General features: G+C 37.0%; 1 protein-coding gene across 1 annotated transcript; it reads right to left on the bottom strand.

The window, feature by feature from the left end:
- Nucleotides 1–11,144: 11,144 nt before the first annotated feature.
- On the bottom strand, nt 11,145–12,872 carry LOC116032443 (arogenate dehydrogenase 2, chloroplastic-like). The gene has a single exon (XM_031275004.1). The coding sequence runs from the start codon at nt 12,756–12,758 to the stop codon at nt 11,541–11,543; it is 1,218 nt and encodes a 405-aa protein (XP_031130864.1). The 5' UTR covers nt 12,759–12,872; the 3' UTR covers nt 11,145–11,540.
- Between the last annotated feature and the right edge of the window lie 12,014 nt (nt 12,873–24,886).

The following is a 24,886-nucleotide window of genomic DNA, read 5'->3' as shown; positions in this document are numbered from 1 at the left end:
CTTCAATCATGGCAGTTCGCCACCCAGGATGAGACAAGGCTTCCTTAACAGTTTTAGGAATGGAAATGGAATCAAGGGAAGCAATAAAAGAACAGGATGCAGATGACAACTGAGCATATGACGCAAAAGAGGATATAGGATAAGTGCAACTGCGTTTACCTTTTCGAAGAGCAATAGGAAGGGTATCATTCAATGGTGGATCAAATGACTCAAAGGTGGTTTCAGGGATTTGAGTTGGTACCGAGTCAGGAAGAGAAGCTTGAGGCAAAGTAGGAACGGGAGCAGCAGGCTGAGGGCGACGAGAATAGACTTGTAAGACTGGAGGAGTAGGAACAAGCATAGGGACAGAGGACGTGACTGTATACATCAAGATGTCATCCCCCTCCTCCTCCCCCTGACCAATAGCATCTGGGGAAGAAGGAAAGAAAGGAACTTCCTCATGAATAGTGACATCAATAGAAACAAGGTACCTACCAAGCTCTGGAGAGTAATACCTGTACCCCTTTTGCACACGAGAATAACCAAGAAACACACACTTCAGAAACTTTGGATCTAGCTTGGTGAGGTTAATTAGGACAGACATCTCGAACAAAGCATACACAACCAAATATATGGGGGTCAATATGGAACAAAGGTTGTGATGGACACATAATATGATACGGACTTTTTCCATCCAAAATCACAGAGGGCATGCGATTGATCAGAAAATAGGCAGTGGAAACGGCATCAGCCCAAAACTTCTTAGGAACCCCCCTTTGGAACATTAAGGCCCTTGCAGTTTCAAGCAAATGCCGATTCTTGCGCTCAGCTACCCCATTTTAGGAAGTGTGTCAACACAAGAAGATTCATGCAACATACCCATGTCATGCATATAAGAGGCAAAGGGGTACGAGAAATATTCTTTAGCATTGTCACTGCGTAATATTTTGTCATGAACACCAAATTGAGTTTTAATTTCAACACAAAATCCACGAAACACATCAAACAGTTCAGAACGAGACTTCATTAAATATAACCATGTCATTCGAGAAAAATCATCAACAAATGTAACAAAATACTTATAACTAAGTTTAGAAGTCATAGAACACGGACCCCAAACATCAGAATGTACTAACTCAAACAAAGTAGACACATGTTTGTTAACTCTAGGACTCAAATGCACACAACGGTGCTTAGAAAACTCACACGACTCACAATGTAAAAACGGAAAACTTTGAAACTTCTGGACACAATTTCTTTAATAATGGGAGGGAAGGATGCCCCAAACGACAATGAGCATCTACCGGAGTGACAGCACCCGAACAAGCAACCGACTTCAACCTCGTGGTGTCAAGAATGTAGAGACCCCCAGACTCACGCCCCTTACCAATAACCCTCTTCTTCATAAGATCCTGAAACAGACAATGATCAGGGAAGAACGTAACAGAACAGTTTAAAGCACAGGTAAGTTGGTTGACCGAAATCAAATTGAACGAGAAATTAGAGATGTGTAAGACATATTGTAAGGGGATCGTGGGGATTGGCGTAATAGTACCAGACCCAAGTACATGGGAGGTGGATCCATCCGCTAAGGTGACAGGGGAACTATGTAGAGAAGAAGAAATGGAGGAAAATAAACTAGAATTACCTGTCATATGGTCTGTGGCACCTGAGTCTATAACCCATTTGGATGAGGATGAGAGAAGACAAGAGGTCGTGTTACCTGAGTCAGCAATAGTAGTGACTGAAGAGGATGAATGTTTCAAAGAGTCTTGGTATTGAGAAAACTTGGCAAACTCATCAGTAGAGACCATGATTGTCTTGGAATACGCCTCAGGTGTAGATGCAACATTGGCAGAAGAATTTCTTCGATCTCTTAACAACTTCCTACAGTCCTTCCTTATATGCCCAGGCTTTTGACAATAGTGACACACAATGGTGGAAGTACGCCCCTGGGAATATCCATTGTTCCCACTGTGAGGATGACCAGAAGTGTGCCATTGGGAATTTCCACCATTCCCATTGTGAGGATTACGACTAACAAGAGCACTACTAGGTGGGATGGGAACTTCGGGTATATTGGATTGCTTGGATCGAAGCAAGCGAGGGAAGTCATCAGCTAGGGTAGGGATTTCAGAGTTACTAAGAATTGTGGACCTAGCTGTGTCAAACTCATAACGAAGACCTGCCAAAAAACTCATAACAGCCAATTGTTCACGTTGCTTTTGTTGCTCTTTAATATCAGCAGTGAATGGCATGAGCTTATTAAGTGCCTCATATGTTCTCTTAAATTCCATTCCCAGAGTACAAGTATTCCAAATAATCCATCAATTCTTTAACAGAAGAACAATGACTAATGAACCCAAGAATACCCTCATCTATAGAATTACGAATTTGTAAGAACAAACGTGCATCATCCCGCACCCAATTAGCATCTTGTTTTGTCTGAGTGACGTGGTCTTTTCTATCCAAACTAGTGAGATAAAGCTTAATGACCTGAGACCACTCTAAGTAATTAGAATCATTAAGCTGACAGTCAGTGATTTTGGAATTCACAGGAACAATATCAGTTATAACAATCGGCTTATTCTCAGCCATACCCACCAAAAATTGAGTCCAAACAGATCAGAAAACAGACAAAAAAGGAAACCTGAAAGCGTACGAGACAACTTGATTGAAGAACCTCAATAACCGAAACAACACTGATCCAAACCAAGACTAGATCCGAGACCCCAGGACCAAGGCGAGCTCGTAGGAAAATTTTCGATGGCAGGAGGTGGCGCACGCGCCGGCGCGTGGCGGAGGAGGGCGGCGTTTGCGGTGGCGCGCAACGGCGGGTCACTCGCCGGGCAGAACGGCGGCGAACTTTGTAGATTGGGTCGCCGGCGTCCAGCGATCCTTCCTAGGTGGGTGGTGACGACAGTAGAGTGAGAAAAAAAAATTTATCGTAATGGCTCTAATACCATGTTCAAAGGTATGTGAATTAGAGGACAGTACACCATCCTATATATATGAATTAGAGGACATATGGTATGGAAACAAGTTTCCATATACCACTACCTCAAAACCCTAGCTTCCAAGTTTTCTAATATGCAGGATACTATATTTGATGAATATACCTTATAACAGGATGCTTTGGGATTTTTAAAATACTATATGAACACATAATTTTATATTTTTGTTAATATTTATATATAATATTCTTACAGTAATTTTTAAATTTATAATGTTAAATTTTACACTTTGAAAAGTGAGTTGATGTTGACACATTACTCACTAACTCGTCAAAATGTAAGTTGGCTTACAAATTTCCAACCTATTTAGGTAATGCCCACAAAATATAACAAGTGGCAACATATGTCATGTACACTATACAAAGGGGTTTTATCAGTCAATTAAATTTTATATAAATTATATTTAATTCTCAAATGGTCCCCTTAATTATACCATTATTTACAAATTGATTATTCATTCTTTATAAATTGATTCATCATTACGAATTGTAGTAGATTACATTCTCAACTATTCAAAATAATATATCTAATTTAATCCCCTGTCATTGTTAGTCTGTTACTATTTAAGGGCTATCAATGTTGGGGGAATTCCTAACTTACATAATTACAATGCAGTTTTCATTGGCTAAAAAAATAATCTCCTTTATTTTATGGCTAAGAATTAATACCATTTTTTTGTGCTTGAAAAAATAACCTCCTTTTCCATGGCTAAGAATTGATGCTCTTGCAGTATGAATTGAGATGTCCTCATTAGTATAGACACAACAATTGAAATACAATCATTCTTCATTTTTTTCCTCTACATTGTATGAGCTTTGTGTAGTCAAGTTCTAACTATAGTTTCAAGTGCACGGTTTCTATAGTAGTTGTGATAACATTGTGGAGCATTTCTGGTCATTATTCATTGCACCATCTCTAAAATTAGCTCTTAAACACGACACAACTTACAATTCAACAACTTACATCTTTTCATGTCACTATCCAAAGTAGCCTACATTCATGGTAGTAACGTAATTCTCAAAAAGTTAATAGCTATACCATCTATATTTACTACGAAAATGACAACCTCTATGCCCAGGCCCATTGATAATTCATCATCAAAAGCCAAGTCGCTGAATGGAATTAATTATCGTTGTTCGTCAAAAAAATGATAATTTATTTTGAGTCCACCTACAACGATTATGTGCTACTAAACCCCCCCCCCCCAAACAATTCCAAGCTGCTACAGAGACCAACCCCACCAAAGATCATCAATCGAGCTCATATGTGACAATCTTGGATATTACCCCTCACTCGAAGGCTCCTACTCTAAAGGTCACAACTAGTCTAAGTGAAGAAGTCCAAAATAAGATTGTAAGGGCAACACTCTTACAAAACATTGATGAAACTAATCTCATTAGACTTGGATCTAGTTCCTATTATGATATTGTGAAAGCTGATGTAGTTGAAACTAGTGTCAAAGATGGTAGGTTGAAGACAATTAGAGATCAAAGCAAAAACTAGAAGAATTCTAACCATAATAATTTCAATAATCAGTTCAAACTGTTGGTCCTAATAGGAGAGGTTACAAGTCTAGAGAGGGGGAGGGGGAGGGGGTGGGGAGTGAATAGACTTGTATCCGTTTTGAAATTTTTTACTATTCGGTTAACTGATTCGAAAAGGTTACTTATTCTCAATTCGCTTTTTGTAGAGTTTGCACAATGGAATATATTTTTACCCCTTTTAAATTTGTTTTGCACGTAAATTTTGGTCTTGTTGAAATATTAGTTTGTTTTCATGAAAGTATGAATGTAGTAAGCAAACGATAGAGAGAAATATTTTTATAGTGGTTCGGCCAAACCCGACTACACTCCACTCTTCTTCTCTTAAACACCAAGGAGGTAGGAGGTTTGCACTAATCCACTTTAGTACAAAGAGACCACTCAATCCTTGAACACAAAGCTGGACTTGAGTGTCTAGGTTTTTCAACTCCAACTGAGTTTACTCCACCTCTTTCTACTTCACTCGAGTAGAGATATATGTTGGCAAAGATAAAATCTTCGAATCTCTAATAGGTAGACTAGGTTTCTTGTTGATTGATACACTTTGTGAGTATGCGTGGGATGGAAAGAAAGGTAGGAAATGAAGATTCCCCGAATATTGAATCTCAAGGATGACAAATTTGGAAGCGTTGATGTGTTTAGGTGAGTTTAAGGATGGATAAGAGCTTTTCACTTTGACTCAAGGAGTGCAATCATCATTGTGCAAAGAATTCACAAGTAAAGAGTGCAAAAGAGAAAATCAAGCAACAAGTGAATCAAATGGGGGAAAACAGGGTATGGATTAATTGATCTTCCATTGCAATGTGCTTCTAGTTATCTAAGCTAGTAATTGTGTAGTTGTGATTATTGAATTCCAAGCGAGGCTTCTACAAATTCCATAGCCATTTTAGGTCTTTATGGTCTATCATAGGGTAATAAAGCACCCGAGTGTCAATGTTACAGTTATGAGTCAATTCATCGAACACCTTGTCTTCACCTCATCTATGTAAGTATAAGGAGGATTTCATAACAACGTATAGTTTACTCATCAATAATCATTTCAAGATATATAGTCATTCTCAAATGTATATGTAAACGTCGATAGGGAGGTATCCAATACATCAATTCAAATCCATTGTAGTCATATGGACAGTTCAAATATCATTCTCAAGTATCAATAGAGCATAACAATGCATAAGTGGAAGTATCCCAATCAACACCTCAGTTCCAACCTTAACACCAACACCAAACTAGCATTACATCCTAGTGGAATCAAAACTATAACCTTAAGTGTGCACACCCCCTAATTGGGATTCAAAGCCTAACGAGTAGTTACTAACTCTGGTACTATACCAGGTACCCAAAATAATAATAATCATAATGGAGCCGGAGCTCCTTCCCCCAACCTCATAAGAGTCGAAGCTCATTCCCCCAACCTCTTAAGATCCGGAGCTCATAACAAATCCATATGAGCCGCGACTCATATCCACCACATTAGTCAAAAGGGATAAATCTTAAAAAAAATAAGTACATTTTTATATAATAAATAAGATATATCCTCCAAAATACTTTAGGTGTATAGTATTCTTAAGATATATATGTTTAAGTAAGTATATATAGCAAAACATATTATTTGTAGTATCAAAATAACATATCTCAAATGTAGGGGTTACCATAAGGTTCCAAATATCTTTATGGATAACAAATATATACACTAATATATAGGGGTTCAAATATTCAACATAGGTATATAATAGTTCCTCAACATTTACCCACATATTTATTTGAAACCATAAATGGACTATGCTCTAGCCCTCCATAACTGCTTATTCTTTATCGGTCAATGCTCCCATAAGTGCACTAGCTCTGCATTAAGTGCACCATTCCACCTCCTCTTTGCTCTTGACCGCTAATAACTGATTGCATGCCTTTGACTCTTTCATGTTAGACCAAGAACGTTGGGTCGGGTCCAATACCATGCCCAATTATCCTGTCAATATACATAGGGTTTGGTTCATATGCGGTCAACCCTTCCCGTACAATTGTGTGGCTTAGTACATTTACATATGTTGGTGGTGCATCCACTCCCATTGCACCAAAGGACACTCATAGGTGCACCATAGATCACTCATAAGTGCACCAGACGTCCACACCCTAACACTTGGTGCACCACCAAAATATATATGGTGTTGGAAATGACCAAAATGTCATCACATTTTTCCCATTAGTGCACCAAATGCCAACACTTTGTGTTACACTACAGCTCACTCAAAAGTGCACCATAGAGCACTCATAAGTACACCACACACCAGTACTTAGCGCACCACTAAAATATACATGGTATAAGAAATTACCAAAATGCCACCGCATTTTTCGATTAGTACACCACAGACTAGCACTTTGTGATATACATCACAATTCACTCAAAAGTGCACCACAGAGCACTCACAAGTCCACCACACCCCAACACTTAATTCAACACCGAAATATACATAGTGCATGAAATTACGAAAATGCCACCGTATGCGGTTGCGCAGATTCATCTGAACCATTGGATGCGCTTAGATCGACGGTTGAAAATCAATGAAGATGGAAAAAAATACAGCGGCATTTTGGTAATTTCCTACACTATGTATATTTCCACACCACCACCAAGCATATATAAATGCACTAGGTCATACGACGGTAGGGGAATGGTCAGCCAGATATAAACCAGACCCTATATATATAATAGAAGTTTCATAGGTTGCAAGAGTATACGATTCTTAACTAAACTATTGCAAAATTTAAGAAAGAATTTATATATATATACTAAAATTCTAAAATTACTTCCTTGATGAATTTCTCATAAAAGCAAGCTAAGAAATTTGCATTCTTGTATCTCAAAAGTTATGGTGTGATTACCCTTGTTGCTTAGTAAGGAAAATCTAAAACTCTTAGAATAGTGTATTTCACACACCTAAAACGGTGATCAAATGTTCCCTTGTTTGTACTAAATCTCAAGTTCCTTATATGAGTCTTGGTTCTTCACAAGTTATTGAAATGCTTCGAAGTTAAAGAACCTTGAAATATGAGACTAGAAAATGAAATACAATTTTGGAAAATTGGTTTAAATATAAGAAGAGAATAAGATGTAAATTTCTTATTTTTACCCCTACAATAATAGAAGATTTAGGATTTTCCGTAAGTTTGAGATAAAAATCTAACGTCGGGAACCAAACGCACCACTTCGCTGTGAGGTGTAAAAAGTAGATACAATCATAGTTGAGGAACTGGGTCTTCAATATAAGTATAACTTAAGGATCAAATATGCCATTTTTCCTTATTATTATTATTATTATTATTATTATTAAATAATTTAATTATTATTATTAAATTTATAAATAAAATAAAAATCTGCCAGACGAGGATCGTAGATGGGGAACATGGGGTTGCCCGGCCAGATCTGGACAAAAATAAAATCATTTTTACCTATTGTTGATGCTAATGCAGATAATAATAAATTACCCATCACAAATAGAAAAATTATTGACGTGGCATATTACAATAAGCTTTCAAAATAAAATTATAATAATAATAATAATAATAATAATAATAAAGTTTAATTGGTAAAAAAATTAATAAAGTTTAATTGGTAACAAAATTTTATTTACCAAATTATGACAGTAATTAAACCATTATAATTGTGAGAATAATGAAAACATATTCGGCCTAATTTTATAAGAAAAAATAATTTATTAATTATTATTTACATCAATAATAATAATTAAAATACTTATCTATACTTCTATATCTATACTACTATTAATAAATATAAAATAATCCTTTGTGAAATTTCCGCCCAAATAATAGTAAAGATAAAATGGAAACGAAAACTGATTTTACTAATTGATTGAAAATATAAAAATATTCTAACGAAAAAAGAAATGGAAATTAGGCAAATTGGAAAGGAAAACAACATTACTAATTGACTAAAAAATTATTTTTAAAATACTTTTAAGAAAGTTAATTACACTTTCCTTTTGAAAACTTTAAATTATTTAAACTTTAAAAAAATTAATTAAACATGTGTTGTTAGATTATTTATAATAATTACAATTAATTCATTCAACTATCGATGAGGAAGAAAAAAACTAAATGTGATACCGTGAACATGAATATACTTAAGTTATAAAAGTATAATTTCACATATATTAGTGTAATTGACTATTAATAATTGTCTAATAATTATTATGATAATTAAACTAAACATTGGTCGTTGAATTTATTTTTATAATAACTATAATTATAATTAAATTATTTCTAATTTTTCCCATATTTATTTTAGTAATAATATAATTAATAAGTCATATTACATATTGATCTTTTTAAGATAATTATAGACAAACAAGTCATATATTATCAATTAATTGAGTAATACTTTTGCACTAATCTTATAATCAAATAAATGTACATGTTCAATATAATTTTTTTTTAATTTTATCTTTATTTTTATTATCTAAATATATAATAAAAAATTTATTTGTGCATCGCACGGGTAATTGGACAATTGTTTACTTTAATTCAAGTAAGAAAAACATCAGAAAACATAATCGGTCCAACAAATTTCATCAATTGCCTATATAGTATTTGATGTTATAATTTATATAATTGTATATCAATCCAAATATTCTTAAAATATTATAGCAAATCCATTCCGTGCAACGCACGGGCAAAAATACTAGTGCAGATAATAATAAATTACCCATCACATAAGAGGCTAAATAGAAAAATTATTGACGTGGCATATTACAATAAGCTTTCAAAATAAAATTAAAATAATAATAATAAAAATAACAATAATAATAATTATTATTATTTTTATTTTTATTTTTTTTTCTAACAAAAAAAAAATGGATAGAGCGGTGCCACCATCTTCATCTGGCAGAATCTGGACTATGCTTTTGTCCAGAAAAAGCTTCAATAAACAAAACTTCGTCCAACTTCACTGGATGAAGCTTTCCTTCCCCGGATGCAAAGAATTCGACGGCTTAATTGTATTTTTCACAAAAAATTTAATGACATATTTGACCTTAAACCCTAAAATACAATAAAATAAAACAAAAAAATTAGAATAAAAATGCATCAGATCAGAAATAGGCGCTACCAACCCCTCCCTCAATAATTCATCAAATCCCAAACCAATAAGGTGAATGCATTCACAACAGAGACAATGCCATTTCAACAACTCAATGTCATTCAATTCAAGTCACCCAACTATAGGCTAAAACGGCATGTCACTTTACAGAAACATCTTCTATTGCACCCAAATGAATAAAAAATGGAAATTGTTTTACAAAGTGTAAGTCTCCTACCTCTTGCCATTTGCCAACAAAACCCAACTGTCTTCATCAAATGCTCGGTCAAACTCGTTAGGCATCCTCAAATCTGAATAAAGACTAGTCAAAACAAACAAATAATACAAAATAAATTGAGTTAATACCCAATTTGTTCCATCGACTATTAGGATTTCATCAATTTGGTCATCGACTTCAAAACTTGCTTAATTTAATCCCAATTATGTAATTTTTACCTAAAATAGTCTTTGGTCCATACCAAAATAGTCCTGATAAAGGACCAGTTTGGTTAACAATTGCATAGTTCGGGATGAAATTGGGATGAAATTGAGCAAGGTTGGAAGTAGATGACCAAAATGATGAAATCCTAATAGTCAATGACTAAATTGGATATTAACTCATAAATTAAGTTATTTGCCCTTGGCCAAGGAGGCAAGGAGGAACCAGAAACAAAAGAATATTTCATTTCAAGAACGAACATTTAAGCTGAGAAACAACAGGTAGACTTTTTCTGTTGAGCTCTCAACCGTAACATGGGATTCTTAATGATTAAACAGATGCTTGGTTGTCCATCAACAAAATGTTTCCACCAACCATGGCCAAAGTCAGCAGGTTAGATTTCTTATGTGGGAGATGCAGCACCTTTAGAATCCAAATAGACATAGTGGGTACATTTAAATTCATTCAACCAACTCATTAAGAGAATAGCAAAACAGTGGACACAATTATTAAGCAGCATATTCTCAAGAAATACCAGAAAATATCAATTGGCATCAATAGTTCACAGCAGAGCACATGCAATGCCTCAAAAAATGACCTTATTCTGTAGTACCAACTATAGTGATCCGTAGATCTAGTTACCAGAGGTAATTGGTCCAAACGGATGTTTTAAACAAACAGAAGTAAACACAACCTTGAGCTGACCCATTATGACTAAGAAGGAAATGGAAAAGGAAAGTATAATGCTACGGACTGACCTTTGTTTGGAGCTTCTATATGCACTTGAATCATCAGCACAGGTTGTCTTTATGCCAATTGTTGAAAATTTTAATTAAACCACTCTAAACATCATCAGGAGCTAGGTAATGACAGAAAATGCTGATATGGGATGAAAGAAACTTCCAATTCAATTTCTTCTGTCCAAGCAATACCTTTCTGTGAATCAGTATTTCAGAAATTTGATAAGTTAAAAGTGAACTTTATATTCTATAAAGTTGATGTCCATTTTAGTGCAGATTCATAGAATATTCATATTGATGATGCTAAATATGCTCCAAACTAGAGTGGCATGGATCTGTAGCTGAATTATCATATGCTTGAACTGTAATTCTCTCTTTTTCTAGAGCTAGTATTTTTATTATTAACAATAAAGCACACAACAAACAATAAACGGTCTCAGTGTAGTAATGTTTACTATGATACTATCAGACACACTGAATGCTTTGTGTCATGACTACATCATCTAAATCTACCATGTTATGGACTCAAATATGAGTCTTTGATAACCATGTCAATCCCCGCACACCTGATAAAGAATGCATAGTCTATCACTCAATTACAACAGAACATACAGTTTTCATGTATCTATAACGCATATTCATTGTTTCTTTAAAAAAACGAATTCAATTCAAGCCAATCCCAACCAAGTTATGGACCAAACGGCAAGCATACAAGATAGATTTGTGATTCCCTCAACTGTTTTGGGTTTCCAAAGGATCAGACGAAGGCGGTGGCAATGCATAACCATTCTTAGGCAACTTGGATAACATGGGCCTCTCTCCGGCTTCCTCCTCCACCTTGCCAAACAGCTGCTTCCTTAACTTGTCATGCAAATGCCCAAACAACTCCTTCTTCAATGACTCGAATGCCAAGTCAAGCCTCTCCAGTTGCTCCATTGCATTCTTGTTGTACATAAACAACCCATAGTACAAATCAAAGCTATCACTGGCAGTATTCTCCACCAAATCCAACAATGTCTCATACCCTTTTGTATTAATAGGCGTCGTCTCCAACTGCAGCTTCTCCAACACTCTCCCCATAGTATGTGTGATAAACTGAGTGCCAGCAGCATGCTTATCGTGCTCAGCACAGCTCATTTCTACCATCCTACACCCTTCCTTGCCAAAGATATCAAGAAACCTTTCTACCCTCGAGACTCTACAGTCCTCATCTCCTATCCGGACCTTGTCAAACACAAAAGGTAATCCCCTCCAGCTGTCTTTCCCACTTTCCGGCCCAAACATTGGGTGAGTACAAAGGATATCGAAATGAGGGGGAAGCAACTGGAGAAAAATATTCTTGGGAAATTCTTTTACCGATAAGACATCGACAAAGAGGGTATTGCGCTTGAGGCGTTGAATAGGGAGAGATCGGAGGACAGCCTCGGTGGAGATTATGGAGGTGCAGAGGAGGATTACGTCAGGGTGCTGCTCGCAGAGGTCGTGTGGGTCAGTGTAGAAGGAGGCACCGATGGATTGAGCGATGTTGATGTAATTGGTGCGCGAGTAAGCCATCACAATGTGGCCTTGGCGGACAAAGGCCTTGGCGAGAAACTGACCAAAGTTCCCAAACCCCACAACGGCAATTTTCAGCTTCATGGAGCTGTAGAAGGTGTTCGAGATCTGGGCTTCGTAATCGTACGGCTGGGCCGCGTCGACTGCCCGAATTTGAAGGCGCCGCCGGAATGGTAACTGATTCCCCGGAAGAGAGATGAATAAATTATTGCGGCGGCTTTGGCAATAATCGAGTGAAGAGGAGACCAGGGCGGCACGGGTGACGTTGGTCGTTGCAGTCGTGGTGGGGAGGAATTGAAGTGTGGCAAAAGACATGTTTGTGAGAGAGAAGAGAGAAGAGAGAAGAGAGTTGAAAGGTGTTGCTATGGCAAACGATCCCCGTTGGCCAGCTGTCATGAACCCAAAGTTTAACCTGCAATATTTGAGCTCATCAGTGACCTCAGCAAATGGCAGGTGGCTTTGGGCCTAAATTTTAGCTATTCTGTTATGCAATTTTGTTGTTTTCTAGTGAGGTTGTTTCCTTTAAATATCCAGAGAATTTTTGAATGAAATTTCAGTATTATTCTCTTTCTGTTTTTCTTTTAGCCTCCTTCTTCTTCTTCTAAATTTCTTTCCCCATTTCTGAAAATCTTCTTTTTCCCTTTTACAAATCCCCTTTTCTCTGTTTCCTTTCTTTATCTGAACCTACAGGCTGTGACATTTGGTATCAGAGCCCTCATGGCCACCATTGACGAACGATTGGCTAGATTGGAAGCTCAGGTGCTGGAGTTGGGTAACAAACAAGTTACAAGCCAGCAAAGCATGGAGGACTCAGTCCATGAGCTCAAAGGCAGTATGGAAGCATGGAAAAATGAGATTATAGAGCTATTGCGGCTGAACAGGCCACCCCCACCGGTTATTGATCCATCTACAGTCCAAGGCAGAGCTCATCCACACCCACCAAGTCCTGAGGAAGGGGGTTCTGTTCTGGGCAGAAAGCCTGGGAAGGAGCCTGCTGAGGCTGACCCATCTGGGTTCCGGATGCTGTTGATGAAGATGAGAGCCCAGGGGAAAACACTCCTGTATTCCCAGTAGGTCCAAGAGCTGCTGAAGAGCTCCTAGGAGGGCTGAGTTGGAAGCTAGGCAAGGAGATATCATTTTGAGGTATAAACAGGAATTTCCCCCATTTGATTATGAACATCCTAGATTATGGATAGGAAGGTGTGAGAGATTTTTTAGGCTAGCTAGAATCCCCAGGGATGAAGTTATGAGTGTGTTGTGTGTCAACTTATCTGGAAAAGTTGGGGTATGGTTTGAAGGGTACTTAAATGGTTTAAGGGTGGGTTTCCAATGGACTGATTTTGCTAGTGCAGTATGCAAAAGGTTTTGTGAAAATAATGCGGATGCTATGGAGGCATTTTCCAACTTGAAACAGTGGGGAAGTGTAGTGGATTTTGCTGATAAATTTGAGGAGTATAAGGGGTTGTTGCTACAAGTTTATCCCTACTTAGCTGAGCAGTATTTTTTTGGACAGTTTCATAGTGGGATTAAAACAACAGATAAGATGTTTTGTTAGAACCTCAAGACCAAGAACCTTGGAGGATGCTGTTTGGGTTGCCAAGCAGTTCGAACAAGGAATGGAGGTACCAGATTTTTCTGCTGAGCTTCCATTTCAACAAGGGAACCATATTATGAATTATAATGACTCTTCTAGACTCCTATCACATGGACATGAAGGGGATATACATACAGTGAATGGGAGAAACTCTGATAGGGACAAATTAAGGGGTCAAGGATTGTGTTTCAATTGCAAGGGAAGGTGGCAGTATGGCCATAAGTGTAAGCTCAAACCTTCTTTAACTACAATAGAAGGAATAGGAGAGGTTAATGACTGGCAAATTCCTTCCACAGTTGAATTCAAAAAGGCTGGGACAACTATAGAAGCAGCAAATGTGTTGGAAAATGTTTTTTGTAATGGTGATCAACCCTTGTGTGCGAACCTCTCGAACTGACGTTCCCTTTTCATCTCTCGAACCTCCTCCGACCTCTCGAACCTCTCGAACTGACGGTCCCTTTTCATCTCTCGGACTCCTGTTGATCTCTCGAATTACTCGAGGTCGAAGTTTTATGCCTTTTGTGAGTATTAGTTTTGCTGCAATTTGCCATGCTCATCACAGCTCAACAGCTACGGATGGAAGGAAATTGATACATGAATGGGATTGGCTCAATCCTTGAGGACAAGGATTAGATTAAGGGAAAGGGAATGTCATGAACCCAAAGGTTAACCTGCAATATTTGAGCTCATTAGTGACCTCAGCAAATGGCAGGTGTATTTGGGCCTAAATTTTAGCTATTCTGTTATGCAATTTTGTTGTTTTCTAGTGAGGTTGTTTCCTTTAAATATCCAGAGAACAACCAGTAGGATTATCCAGAATTTTTGAATGAAATTTCAGTATTATTCTCTCTCTGTTTTTCTCTTAGCCTCCTCCTCCTCCTTTTAAATTTCTTTCCCCATTTTTGCAAATCTTCTTTTTCCTTTCTACAAATCCCCTTTGCTCTGTTTCCTTTCTTTATCTGAACCTACAGGCTGTGACACCAGCCCTGGAACTGGGTGCCGGCGGATTTCTACAGCTGGGGGAATTCAAAGACGGGGATCGGCTGGTTCAGAGTGAAGTTTCACCGAATAAACCACCCTAAAACCGTTAAATATATAAAACTAGACTTCTTTTTTTAATTCAATTAAGATACTTTAGTGTGATACCACATCTCTATGGTTGAAAATTCAAACTTGTATTTTACCTGAAAATCCAAAGTTAGAGGGGCAACTTCATCTAATATAGACTTGGGTATTTTACCTGAAAAATTAAAACAAAAGATAATCAAGGCACTACTTCTTTTTCAACACAATTTGATCCTACTGAAATTGCTATAGATTCACAATTAAAAAAAAAAAAGTGCATGTAAAATTTGAGACAAATTGCAGTAATTGGTCTCAAACATTTCAATGGCCCAAATATTGGGTAAAAATCTAAATAATCATAAAATTTCTATAGTTTTGGATTAGATTTTATACTCCATAATAATGGACAAATGACTATCAATAAAGATTACTGTATTTAACAATTAGTAAAAATTAGAAAAATGTAAATGTCTTAATAAAAAGGAAGATTGTAATTGTAACTACTTTTTTTTTTTTTAAACCAATTGTAACTACTTAAGCATTGAAGAATACATTAGAGAATTAGATATAGAGAATGGAATTGAACTAAATTTACACTTAATTGATACAAATGATATGATTTTAAAAGAAAATTAAAAAATAATGATTTGGAACAATTAATGTTTGTCAGGTACAAGTCTAGAGAGGGGTAAATAGATTTGAAAGATGTTTCAAAAAGTTTTAACAATTCGTTAAAGTACCCGAGAGTTAGTTTCAACAAATCGTAGAGAATGCATAGCGGAAATATATTTTTTACCCTTTTTAAAGTTTGTTTGTACGTAGATATGTTCTTGTAATATTTTTAGGTTTGATGTTATAATAATATGCAGGCTCTGTTTGGCAGAGCTTATTTAGGACTTAAGAGCTTATAGCTTATTTTAAGTTACTAATAAGGTATAAGTTCTATTTGGTAATGTTCTCAAAATAAGCTAGTAGTTTAAAATAATAGTTTATTTTGAGAAGCTACTTTAGGGGGTGTTTGGTTATTGGCTTATAAACCAAATTTTAGCTTATTTGACCAAGTTTAGCTATTTGGCATACCAATAAACTATTTTGAAATGTTTGGTAAATGACTTATTGGCCTTGGTTGATTGGGCCAATAAGCTGAAAATTGAAAAGCTGATAAATGTAGTTTTTTCAATTAGCTGGTTGGGATCAATGGGTATATTGACATTTTTATTCTTTGAAATCAATGTAATTTACTTTTAAATGGGTGGTGTGTTTGTTATTTTATAGATAGGATAATAATAATAATAATAATAATAATAATAATAATAATAATAATAATAATAATAATAATAATAATAATAATAATTGAAAATAATTAATAAAAATTGTTTTAGAATATCTACACTTATAATAAGAGCAAATAATGTTAGATCTTTAACAGGAACTAAAAAAATGTTGGTGTAATAGTCTGCTATAACATATTGTACTTTGTGTTATTCTTATTGTGCAACCTCCAATTAAATTCCTAATATATCCTAATCTTTTATAATTTTACCAAATTTTTCCGTTAAATATAACAGAAGTTTAACATTAAATTCTTTAGGCAATTTGTTTCTTTATTGCAGTTTTCAAACAAATTGGCAATATTTTATAATACAATTCTGTATAGATTCCTAACTTAAAATTAGAATATTGAAGTCTTAATAAGATTCTATAATACAATTTTGTATAGATTCCTAACTAAACCATTATTCTACCCAAAACAACAGTATATAAACCCCTCTCATTCTCACTGGTATTCACTCAAAACTAAACCTAACATATTCTGCAACACACCATCATTCTATAGGTATGATTGTCAAAATATTAGCATGCTAATTCTATTATTTTTATTTGTACTCATAATGATTACAATTTTTCTTTTAAAAAAAATCAATGATGGTATACTCATTAATTAGTATAACTTCAATATCATTATGTAAATATGTCTATTGTATAATCTGTTCATCTATACTTGTATCCTTGTATGTAATGTTGTGGTTCTCATTATATTCATCTATAATCTACACATTTTAGTTACTCTTAACTCCCTAATCTATGATTTTTGAATTTATGTTGTGGTTCCCATTATATTATTTCATAACATCCTTTATGAACATATTTTCCATGACACAGAGATATTAGTAATGACAAATGTAGTAAAGTTAATTGATATTGACACATAAACTATGGGCTGGAGTTATACAGTTCATGTCATTAAGAAAAACGAACCAAAAAACGCTATTAGAACGCTTGAGAAAAAGTATATGCTCATCATACTTGAGGATGAAACAGTAAGTAACAGCTAGCTTAACAGCTCTTCATATTTCAGCTTCGAGCTTATAGCTTTTTAGTTTTCAACTACTTTTCAGCTTTCAGCTACCTTTTCTGTTAGGTTTGCCAAACATAGCCGCAGTAAAGTAGTAAGTAAAGAGAGAGAGAGAGAGAGAGAGATTTATGGCACGNTTCTTATTGTGCAACCTCCAATTAAATTCCTAATATATCCTAATCTTTTATAATTTTACCAAATTTTTCCGTTAAATATAACAGAAGTTTAACATTAAATTCTTTAGGCAATTTGTTTCTTTATTGCAGTTTTCAAACAAATTGGCAATATTTTATAATACAATTCTGTATAGATTCCTAACTTAAAATTAGAATATTGAAGTCTTAATAAGATTCTATAATACAATTTTGTATAGATTCCTAACTAAACCATTATTCTACCCAAAACAACAGTATATAAACCCCTCTCATTCTCACTGGTATTCACTCAAAACTAAACCTAACATATTCTGCAACACACCATCATTCTATAGGTATGATTGTCAAAATATTAGCATGCTAATTCTATTATTTTTATTTGTACTCATAATGATTACAATTTTTCTTTTAAAAAAAATCAATGATGGTATACTCATTAATTAGTATAACTTCAATATCATTATGTAAATATGTCTATTGTATAATCTGTTCATCTATACTTGTATCCTTGTATGTAATGTTGTGGTTCTCATTATATTCATCTATAATCTACACATTTTAGTTACTCTTAACTCCCTAATCTATGATTTTTGAATTTATGTTGTGGTTCCCATTATATTATTTCATAACATCCTTTATGAACATATTTTCCATGACACAGAGATATTAGTAATGACAAATGTAGTAAAGTTAATTGATATTGACACATAAACTATGGGCTGGAGTTATACAGTTCATGTCATTAAGAAAAACGAACCAAAAAACGCTATTAGAACGCTTGAGAAAAAGTATATGCTCATCATACTTGAGGATGAAACAGTAAGTAACAGCTAGCTTAACAGCTCTTCATATTTCAGCTTCGAGCTTATAGCTTTTTAGTTTTCAACTACTTTTCAGCTTTCAGCTACCTTTTCTGTTAGGTTTGCCAAACATAGCCGCAGTAAAGTAGTAAGTAAAGAGAGAGAGAGAGAGAGAGAGATTTATGGCACGTTTGGTTCACAGAATAGGCTTGGAATGGAATAACATTCCCAGTAATAGGTCTATTCCTTTGTTTGGTAGAAACCATGAGCAATGTTCCTAGGAATGACCAAAATTTATTCTGTGAACGAAATGTGCTGTTATAGTAGTTCCACTACTACAAAAATAGCATATAGCGTTGAACATATAACATCGGTTTAATAATTTTTTTTGAGAGATACAACGTATAAAAAAATTGACATTGTATATTAATTTTTTTTTAAAAATGACATACGACGTGAGTTTTAAAAAACCGACGTCGTATCATTTATTTACTACGTCGGCATGAACTACGTCGCAAAAAAAACCAACGTCATATGTAGAAAATAACTACGTTAAAAGTGTTTTATGTTGTAGTGTTTGGCCAACTCAACCTACTCCACTCTTCTGCTTTAATCTCCTAAGGAGGGTTTTGCACTATCCCTTAGTCAAACAACCACTCAAACCTTGAACACAAAGCTGACATTGACCGTCTAAGTTTTTCAACTCAAACGAATTTACTCTGTCTCTTTCTGCTTCTACCAAGTAGAGAATACAAAGGTTGAAGAAATGTTTCTTCTTTCTCCAACTAAAGATCTTGGATTTCTAGATCTTGATCTTCACGAACCAGCAGCACAAGTTTCTTGAAATCTAGATGTGAACTTTAAGTTCGTTCTCTCTCACTAGTCACTAGATGTGAATGTTTTTGAATTGCTTGAACGCTTAGAATATTTTTCTAAATTGACCAACCATTTCTTCAGTCTTAGAAAATGGTATTTATAGGCATGTTGAAAAAGGTTCGTTGGAGGGAAACTAATTTCAAACTGCAATTAACTAGTAGGTGTTAGGAACATACTGTAATAGGTTTTGATGATACCAAATGTAATGTTCAATCCCCTAAGTCTCGATAGATAGGAAATATATGTAAGTTCGACAAGTAAACTAAGAGCGAAAATACAACTGGGTAATTGAGCTCAACTCGGAAATTATTTAAGCTTAAGGTGAACTTGTTTGAACATCTTAGAAGTTTCGTGTTGTAAGCTTATAGATAGATCAGAAGAAGGCACGAGACATCACTAGAGGAATAAGGGTCTGCGAGACATCAACTAAGTCTCGAGACATAAGCAGAGTTCGAGAGATGGAATCTCTCGAAACATCAATCCAGTTCGAGACATGAGATCGAGACATCAAGTAGTCGAGACATCAATTTTTGGTCTCGATAGACTAACACTTCTCCAATGAACTGAACGGCAGTTAACACGCATAGATAAAGTAATCTAAGTTTGGAGAAAAAGAATATTAATGAGGTGCTGACAGAGTATTATGGGAAAATAGAACAGCCGGAAGTAGATGCCACGTCAGAACTCCACAACCAACGGATAGAAGATGCACCAATCAGAGGTCGGTCTTATTCCCTAAAACGAGGATCAATGGGAATATAAAAAGAGTAACTTTTACCTAAAGAAGTAAGTGAAGTATGGACTCAAGATAGTGGAATATGGGATATTCATTACAAGACAAAAGGTTCAAGTTACAAGACCACCATTCCATGAAACATGCTAAATATATGCAAGTCCCATGATCGGCATGGGAGACAGATTTCAAACGGAATAATTTTCCCTCCAACAGAATTATTCCTCAACTCTCATATATAAGGACGTGAAGACACAAATTCAGAAATGTTCGAAAAATTCAAGCTATCATAAGAGGTGTCTAGTTCAAACGTTCAAAAGTGCAAGTGCTTAATCTGGAATATCATACTTGATATTAATAACAGCGAGAAAACACATCTTAGTGTTTTGAGAGAGTTACAAAGCTTAAACTACTACACATCTAGAAGGTGACTGAAGCTGCACTACAAGGAAGATTATCCAACGAAAGCTTTTGGTCAGATTGGAGATTGTTGCACTCAACCTATGACAACCGGAACAACCTTGCTTTGGAGAAGGCAAGAAGAGGCGGAGTAACATGGGAGTTGTCTTGTGAAGATCCTGAGGCTTGAGGCGGGCTTGGTGATCAAAGCTCAAGTGCTCGAGAGGTGGAGTAACAAGAAGCGGGGTGAAAAACCTGAGGCTTGAGGCGGGTTTCGTGATCAAAGCTCAAGCGCTCGATATTGTACTAAAAAGGGAAGTTTTAGTGCAATCCTTCTAGGGAGTTTCTAGAAGAAGAGTGGACGTAGGCGGGTTGGCCGAACCACTTAAAAATCTCTCTCGCATTTACTTTCTGTTTTTACCTCTCGCTAACTATCTCTCGAACTGCACTGCATATAACCACACCTCTCGAACTAACTCAAACTTGTGCAAATTAAAAGGGGATAACTTTTCCGCTGCGCATAAAACTTTGCCTTCATCTTGTGAGGTATCGGATCTAAACATCCTAAGTCCAATACACACGAGAGGTCGAAAAAGATTTGCAAAAATCTTATACAAGTATATTCACCCCCCCCCTCTAGACTTGTACCCCATCCCCTTGCAAAAGATTTGCCTAGAGATCCTTCTTTGAAAAATCTTTTAAAAAGTTTTCAAAGCACGAGATAATTTTCAATATGGACAGCATGTTGTCGAGACATCTCCTTTTTTTATCTTAGCAGGTTCGATGACTGGAAGACACACATGCTTGCGTACTTATCAGCCCTCCATGATGAGATGGCCGAGGTTATATCAACTGGACCAGTCAAGATCTTAATGGTCAACACTTCTGCAGAGCAAACCAAAGACACACCAAAGTACGTACCAAAACCTAAGGAAGAATGGACGAGTGATGATAGGAAAAGAAACAACCTTGACAACATTGCCAAGGATATCCTCTTCAGAGCTATAGACGAAACCATCTTCCCAAGAGTTAGAAAGTGCACCACGGCAAAAGAGGTATGGGATACTTTGATGTTGATTGGTGAAGGTGATGAACAGGAAAAGGAGAACAAGCTCACTGTAGCAATGAAGAAGTTCGAGGACTTCAAGATGAAGCCAGGAGAGAGCATCGACAGCATGGAATCTCGGTTCATGAAGTTGTCAACCGAGATTAGTGATCTCAAGAAGGAGATCCCACAAAAGGAGCTAAACCTGAAGGTCTTACGAGGCCTTACCAAGGAGTGGGAGATGAAGGTGATCACAATGCGCGATCACAGGGATCTGAAGAACACCACAACCGACCAACTATTTAGAGATCTCAAAGCCTTCGAATTTGAGATGTTTTCGAAAGATGAGGACGTGGTGGACAGACGGAATGTGGCACTGGTTGCTGATCAACCATCCACCTCCTCAAGGTCAGATCCTAATCCCACAAATCTCTTATCTGACGAACAATTTGCTCTTTTTATGAGAAAATTCAGGAAGTTCATGAAGAAGACACCGGAGAGCAATACAAGTTCACCTTCCTCCTCAAGAAGGAAAAATGAAAGATATCCATCCAGAAGGACGGAGGAAGAAAACCAAGGTCTATGCTATAACTGCAGGAGACCGGGGCATTTCAAGGCCGAATGTCCTTACCCACCGGTAAGCAAATATCAAGGCCAAGAAGGCAAGGATTCCAGGAGGAAAGAGGAATCCAGAGAGAAGCCAACACAAGGAGGCTTCAAAAGTTCATCAAAGACGCATTCGCGCAGGAAGGCGCTTGTGGCTGAGGAACTTGAGAAGGCAATCGAGGAGTCCGAGACATCAAGCTCCAGCGAGAGCAGTAGCAGCTCAGAGGATGAGAGGGGGCTCATCTGTTTATACACTACAGAAGAGGAGGATCAATGCTTAATGGCTATTAATAATGAGGTAACCTCCACTTCTACATCTCGCTGCTCTATCTCTACTTCCCAATGTTCTTCTTTTAGAAGCGATGAGGATCCCTTCGAGACCATGGAATTACTTAGGAGGGACCTCAACATCGCTAATAGCACTCATGCTAAAGTTCTGGAGGAGAACGACAGACTAATTACTGAAAGAGAAATGCTTAAGAATGTCTCGAAAGAGAATTCAGAGCTAAATCTCAAAGTAAGCAATTTAGAAGCTGAAATAATCCAACTTAAGGAAGAGTGCAAAGCTCGAGAGGCTAGAGAGCTTAATCTTAGAGAGGTTATTGCATCGTTTACTAATTCCTCCAAAGCAGTGGAGAAAATGGTAAATGATCATAGACCTACGAATGATAGAACCGGACTAGGGTTCCGTCAGAACTGTCTCTCTCGAGATAAGCAGACCAACGGTTTGGGAACTTCAAGTAATGGAGGATCTCAATTCAAACCGAATAAAGGTCATAAAGGACCAACAGGAAAGACCAGGGTAGCTATTCACAAACCGTCCCTATACACCAGCAATGGAAAGTATAGGAAAGCTACGAAGAATGGCCGGGTTAACAATATCGAAAGATCACCTAGCTATCTCTCGCAAGGCCATTCCGAGTACAAAAGAAGCTACATTCCATATAATGCGCCTCAAAGCAAATATGGAAGGTCTGAGATCCATAGAGTTAGGAACTCACGGATGGAGGAAGGCAGACACTACCCATCTGATGAGGATTGGTCACAAGAATATGAACCGTGGAATAAACCTCAGTTTCAACGGTACCACGTGACCAAACAGGCCATGAAGGGCATGGTGCGTAAGTTCGAGGTCAAGCCTCAACCTAAGCTGATTTATGCACCTAAGAGGCCCAGAGTCTTTGCTAGCATCCCTTATGATTATCAATCGTATAACGGCTACATTGCACCTAGGCCTGGAGTAATGGGCCCAAGGTATAAATGGATGCCTAAACTTACTAACCAACCAAGACCCAAAGTTTGGGTACCTAAATCTGCTTGATTTGCATGCAGGACACCAGGGACGTATGGTTCATTGACAGTGGATGTTCGAGACATATGACGGGAAATCTAACATTGCTAGAGAACATCCACCCTATCGAAGGTCCCTTGGTGACATTTGGAGACAACGAGAAGAAAGGACACACGAAGGCTGTTGGTGAGATTCATAAGAATGATTTGGTGATCAAGGAAGTATCCTACGTTGAAGGGCTCAAGTTCAATCTCCTTAGCACGAGCCAATTCTGTGACAAGGGCTACAAAGTTATCTTCACCAAAAGCAAGTGCTAGATCATACAAGAGGAATCTCTCGAAGTCGTCCTGGAAGCAGCAAGGAAAGGAAACATGTACATGGTGGATTGGAGATCTGCCAAACCATCCCTATGTATGCTAGCAAGGAACAAAGAGGACTTATGCTGGGATTGGCACAGTAAGCTTAGCCACCTAAACTTCAAAACCATCAACAAGCTTACTAAGAGAAATCTTGTGGAAGGACTGCCCAAAGTCACGTTCCGGAAGGACAAGATTTGTGAGGCATGTCAACGTTGCAAACAAATCAAATCCTCTTTCAAAACCAAAGCCGAGACATCGTCTACCAGACCACTAAGTTTTCTTCATATGGACTTATTTGGCCCGGTGGATCCACCCAGCATGAGAGGAAGGAAGTACACTCTTGTGGTAGTAGATGACTACACAAGATTCACCTGGACCGTATTCTTAACCAAGAAAAGCGAGACAAAAGTTGCCCTATCAAATCTTTTGAAGCAAGTTCAAGTTGAGAAGGATGTCTCGATACTCAAGATTCGGTCAGATCAAGGTGGAGAGTTCGTTAACCAAGTGATCGAGAGCTACTGCAGTGAGAACGAGATTCATCATCAGTTGTCAGCTGCTCGAACACCTCAACAGAACGGCGTTGCTGAAAGGAGGAACAGAACTCTCAAGGAAGCTCCTGACTCAGTTAATCCAATCCAGATCATGGATGATCAACCCACATCCCAACCAACACTCGAGGAGTCAACTGAGGAGCCACAACCCGATCTAAGATGGCTGAGAAGTCATCCCGCTGATCAAGTGATTGGAGATATACGTGACAAAGTTCGAACCAGATCAGCATACAGAGAAAGCATGTTTGCTTACTTTCTATCGCAAATAGAGCCTAAGGTGATTGATGAGGCTCTAAGCGATCCTGATTGGGTACAAGCCATGCAAGAGGAACTTCATCAGTTTGAGAGGAACGACGTTTGGGAACTGGTTCCGAGACCTCATCATCAGAATGTCATTGGTACAAAATGGGTTTTCAGAAACAAGATGAATGAGGATGGAGTTATTGTTAGGAACAAGGCCAGACTTGTTGCTAAAGGATATTGCCAGGAGGAAGGAATAGATTTTGATGAAACCTTCGCTCCGGTAGCACGTCTCGAAGCTATTCGCATCTTTCTCGCTTATGCCGCCTTCAAAGACTTCAAAGTGTATCAAATGGATGTCAAGAGCGCTTTTCTGAACGGACTTCTTGAAGAAGAGGTGTACGTTGAACAACCTCCAGGTTTCTTGAAAGACGTGNTTATCAATCGTATAACG

The sequence above is a fragment of the Ipomoea triloba genome, chromosome 10, assembly GCF_003576645.1.
Source record: "Ipomoea triloba cultivar NCNSP0323 chromosome 10, ASM357664v1".
NCBI lineage: Eukaryota > Viridiplantae > Streptophyta > Magnoliopsida > Solanales > Convolvulaceae > Ipomoea > Ipomoea triloba.
Note: the sequence above shows the minus strand (reverse complement) of the source record. Positions and strands in the feature narration are given on the sequence as shown.

Bases quoted from the DNA above. Each gene is read 5' to 3' on its own strand.
- LOC116032443 (XM_031275004.1), bottom strand. From the start codon at position 12,758: ATGACAGCTGGCCAACGGGGATCGTTTGCCATAGCAACACCTTTCAAC.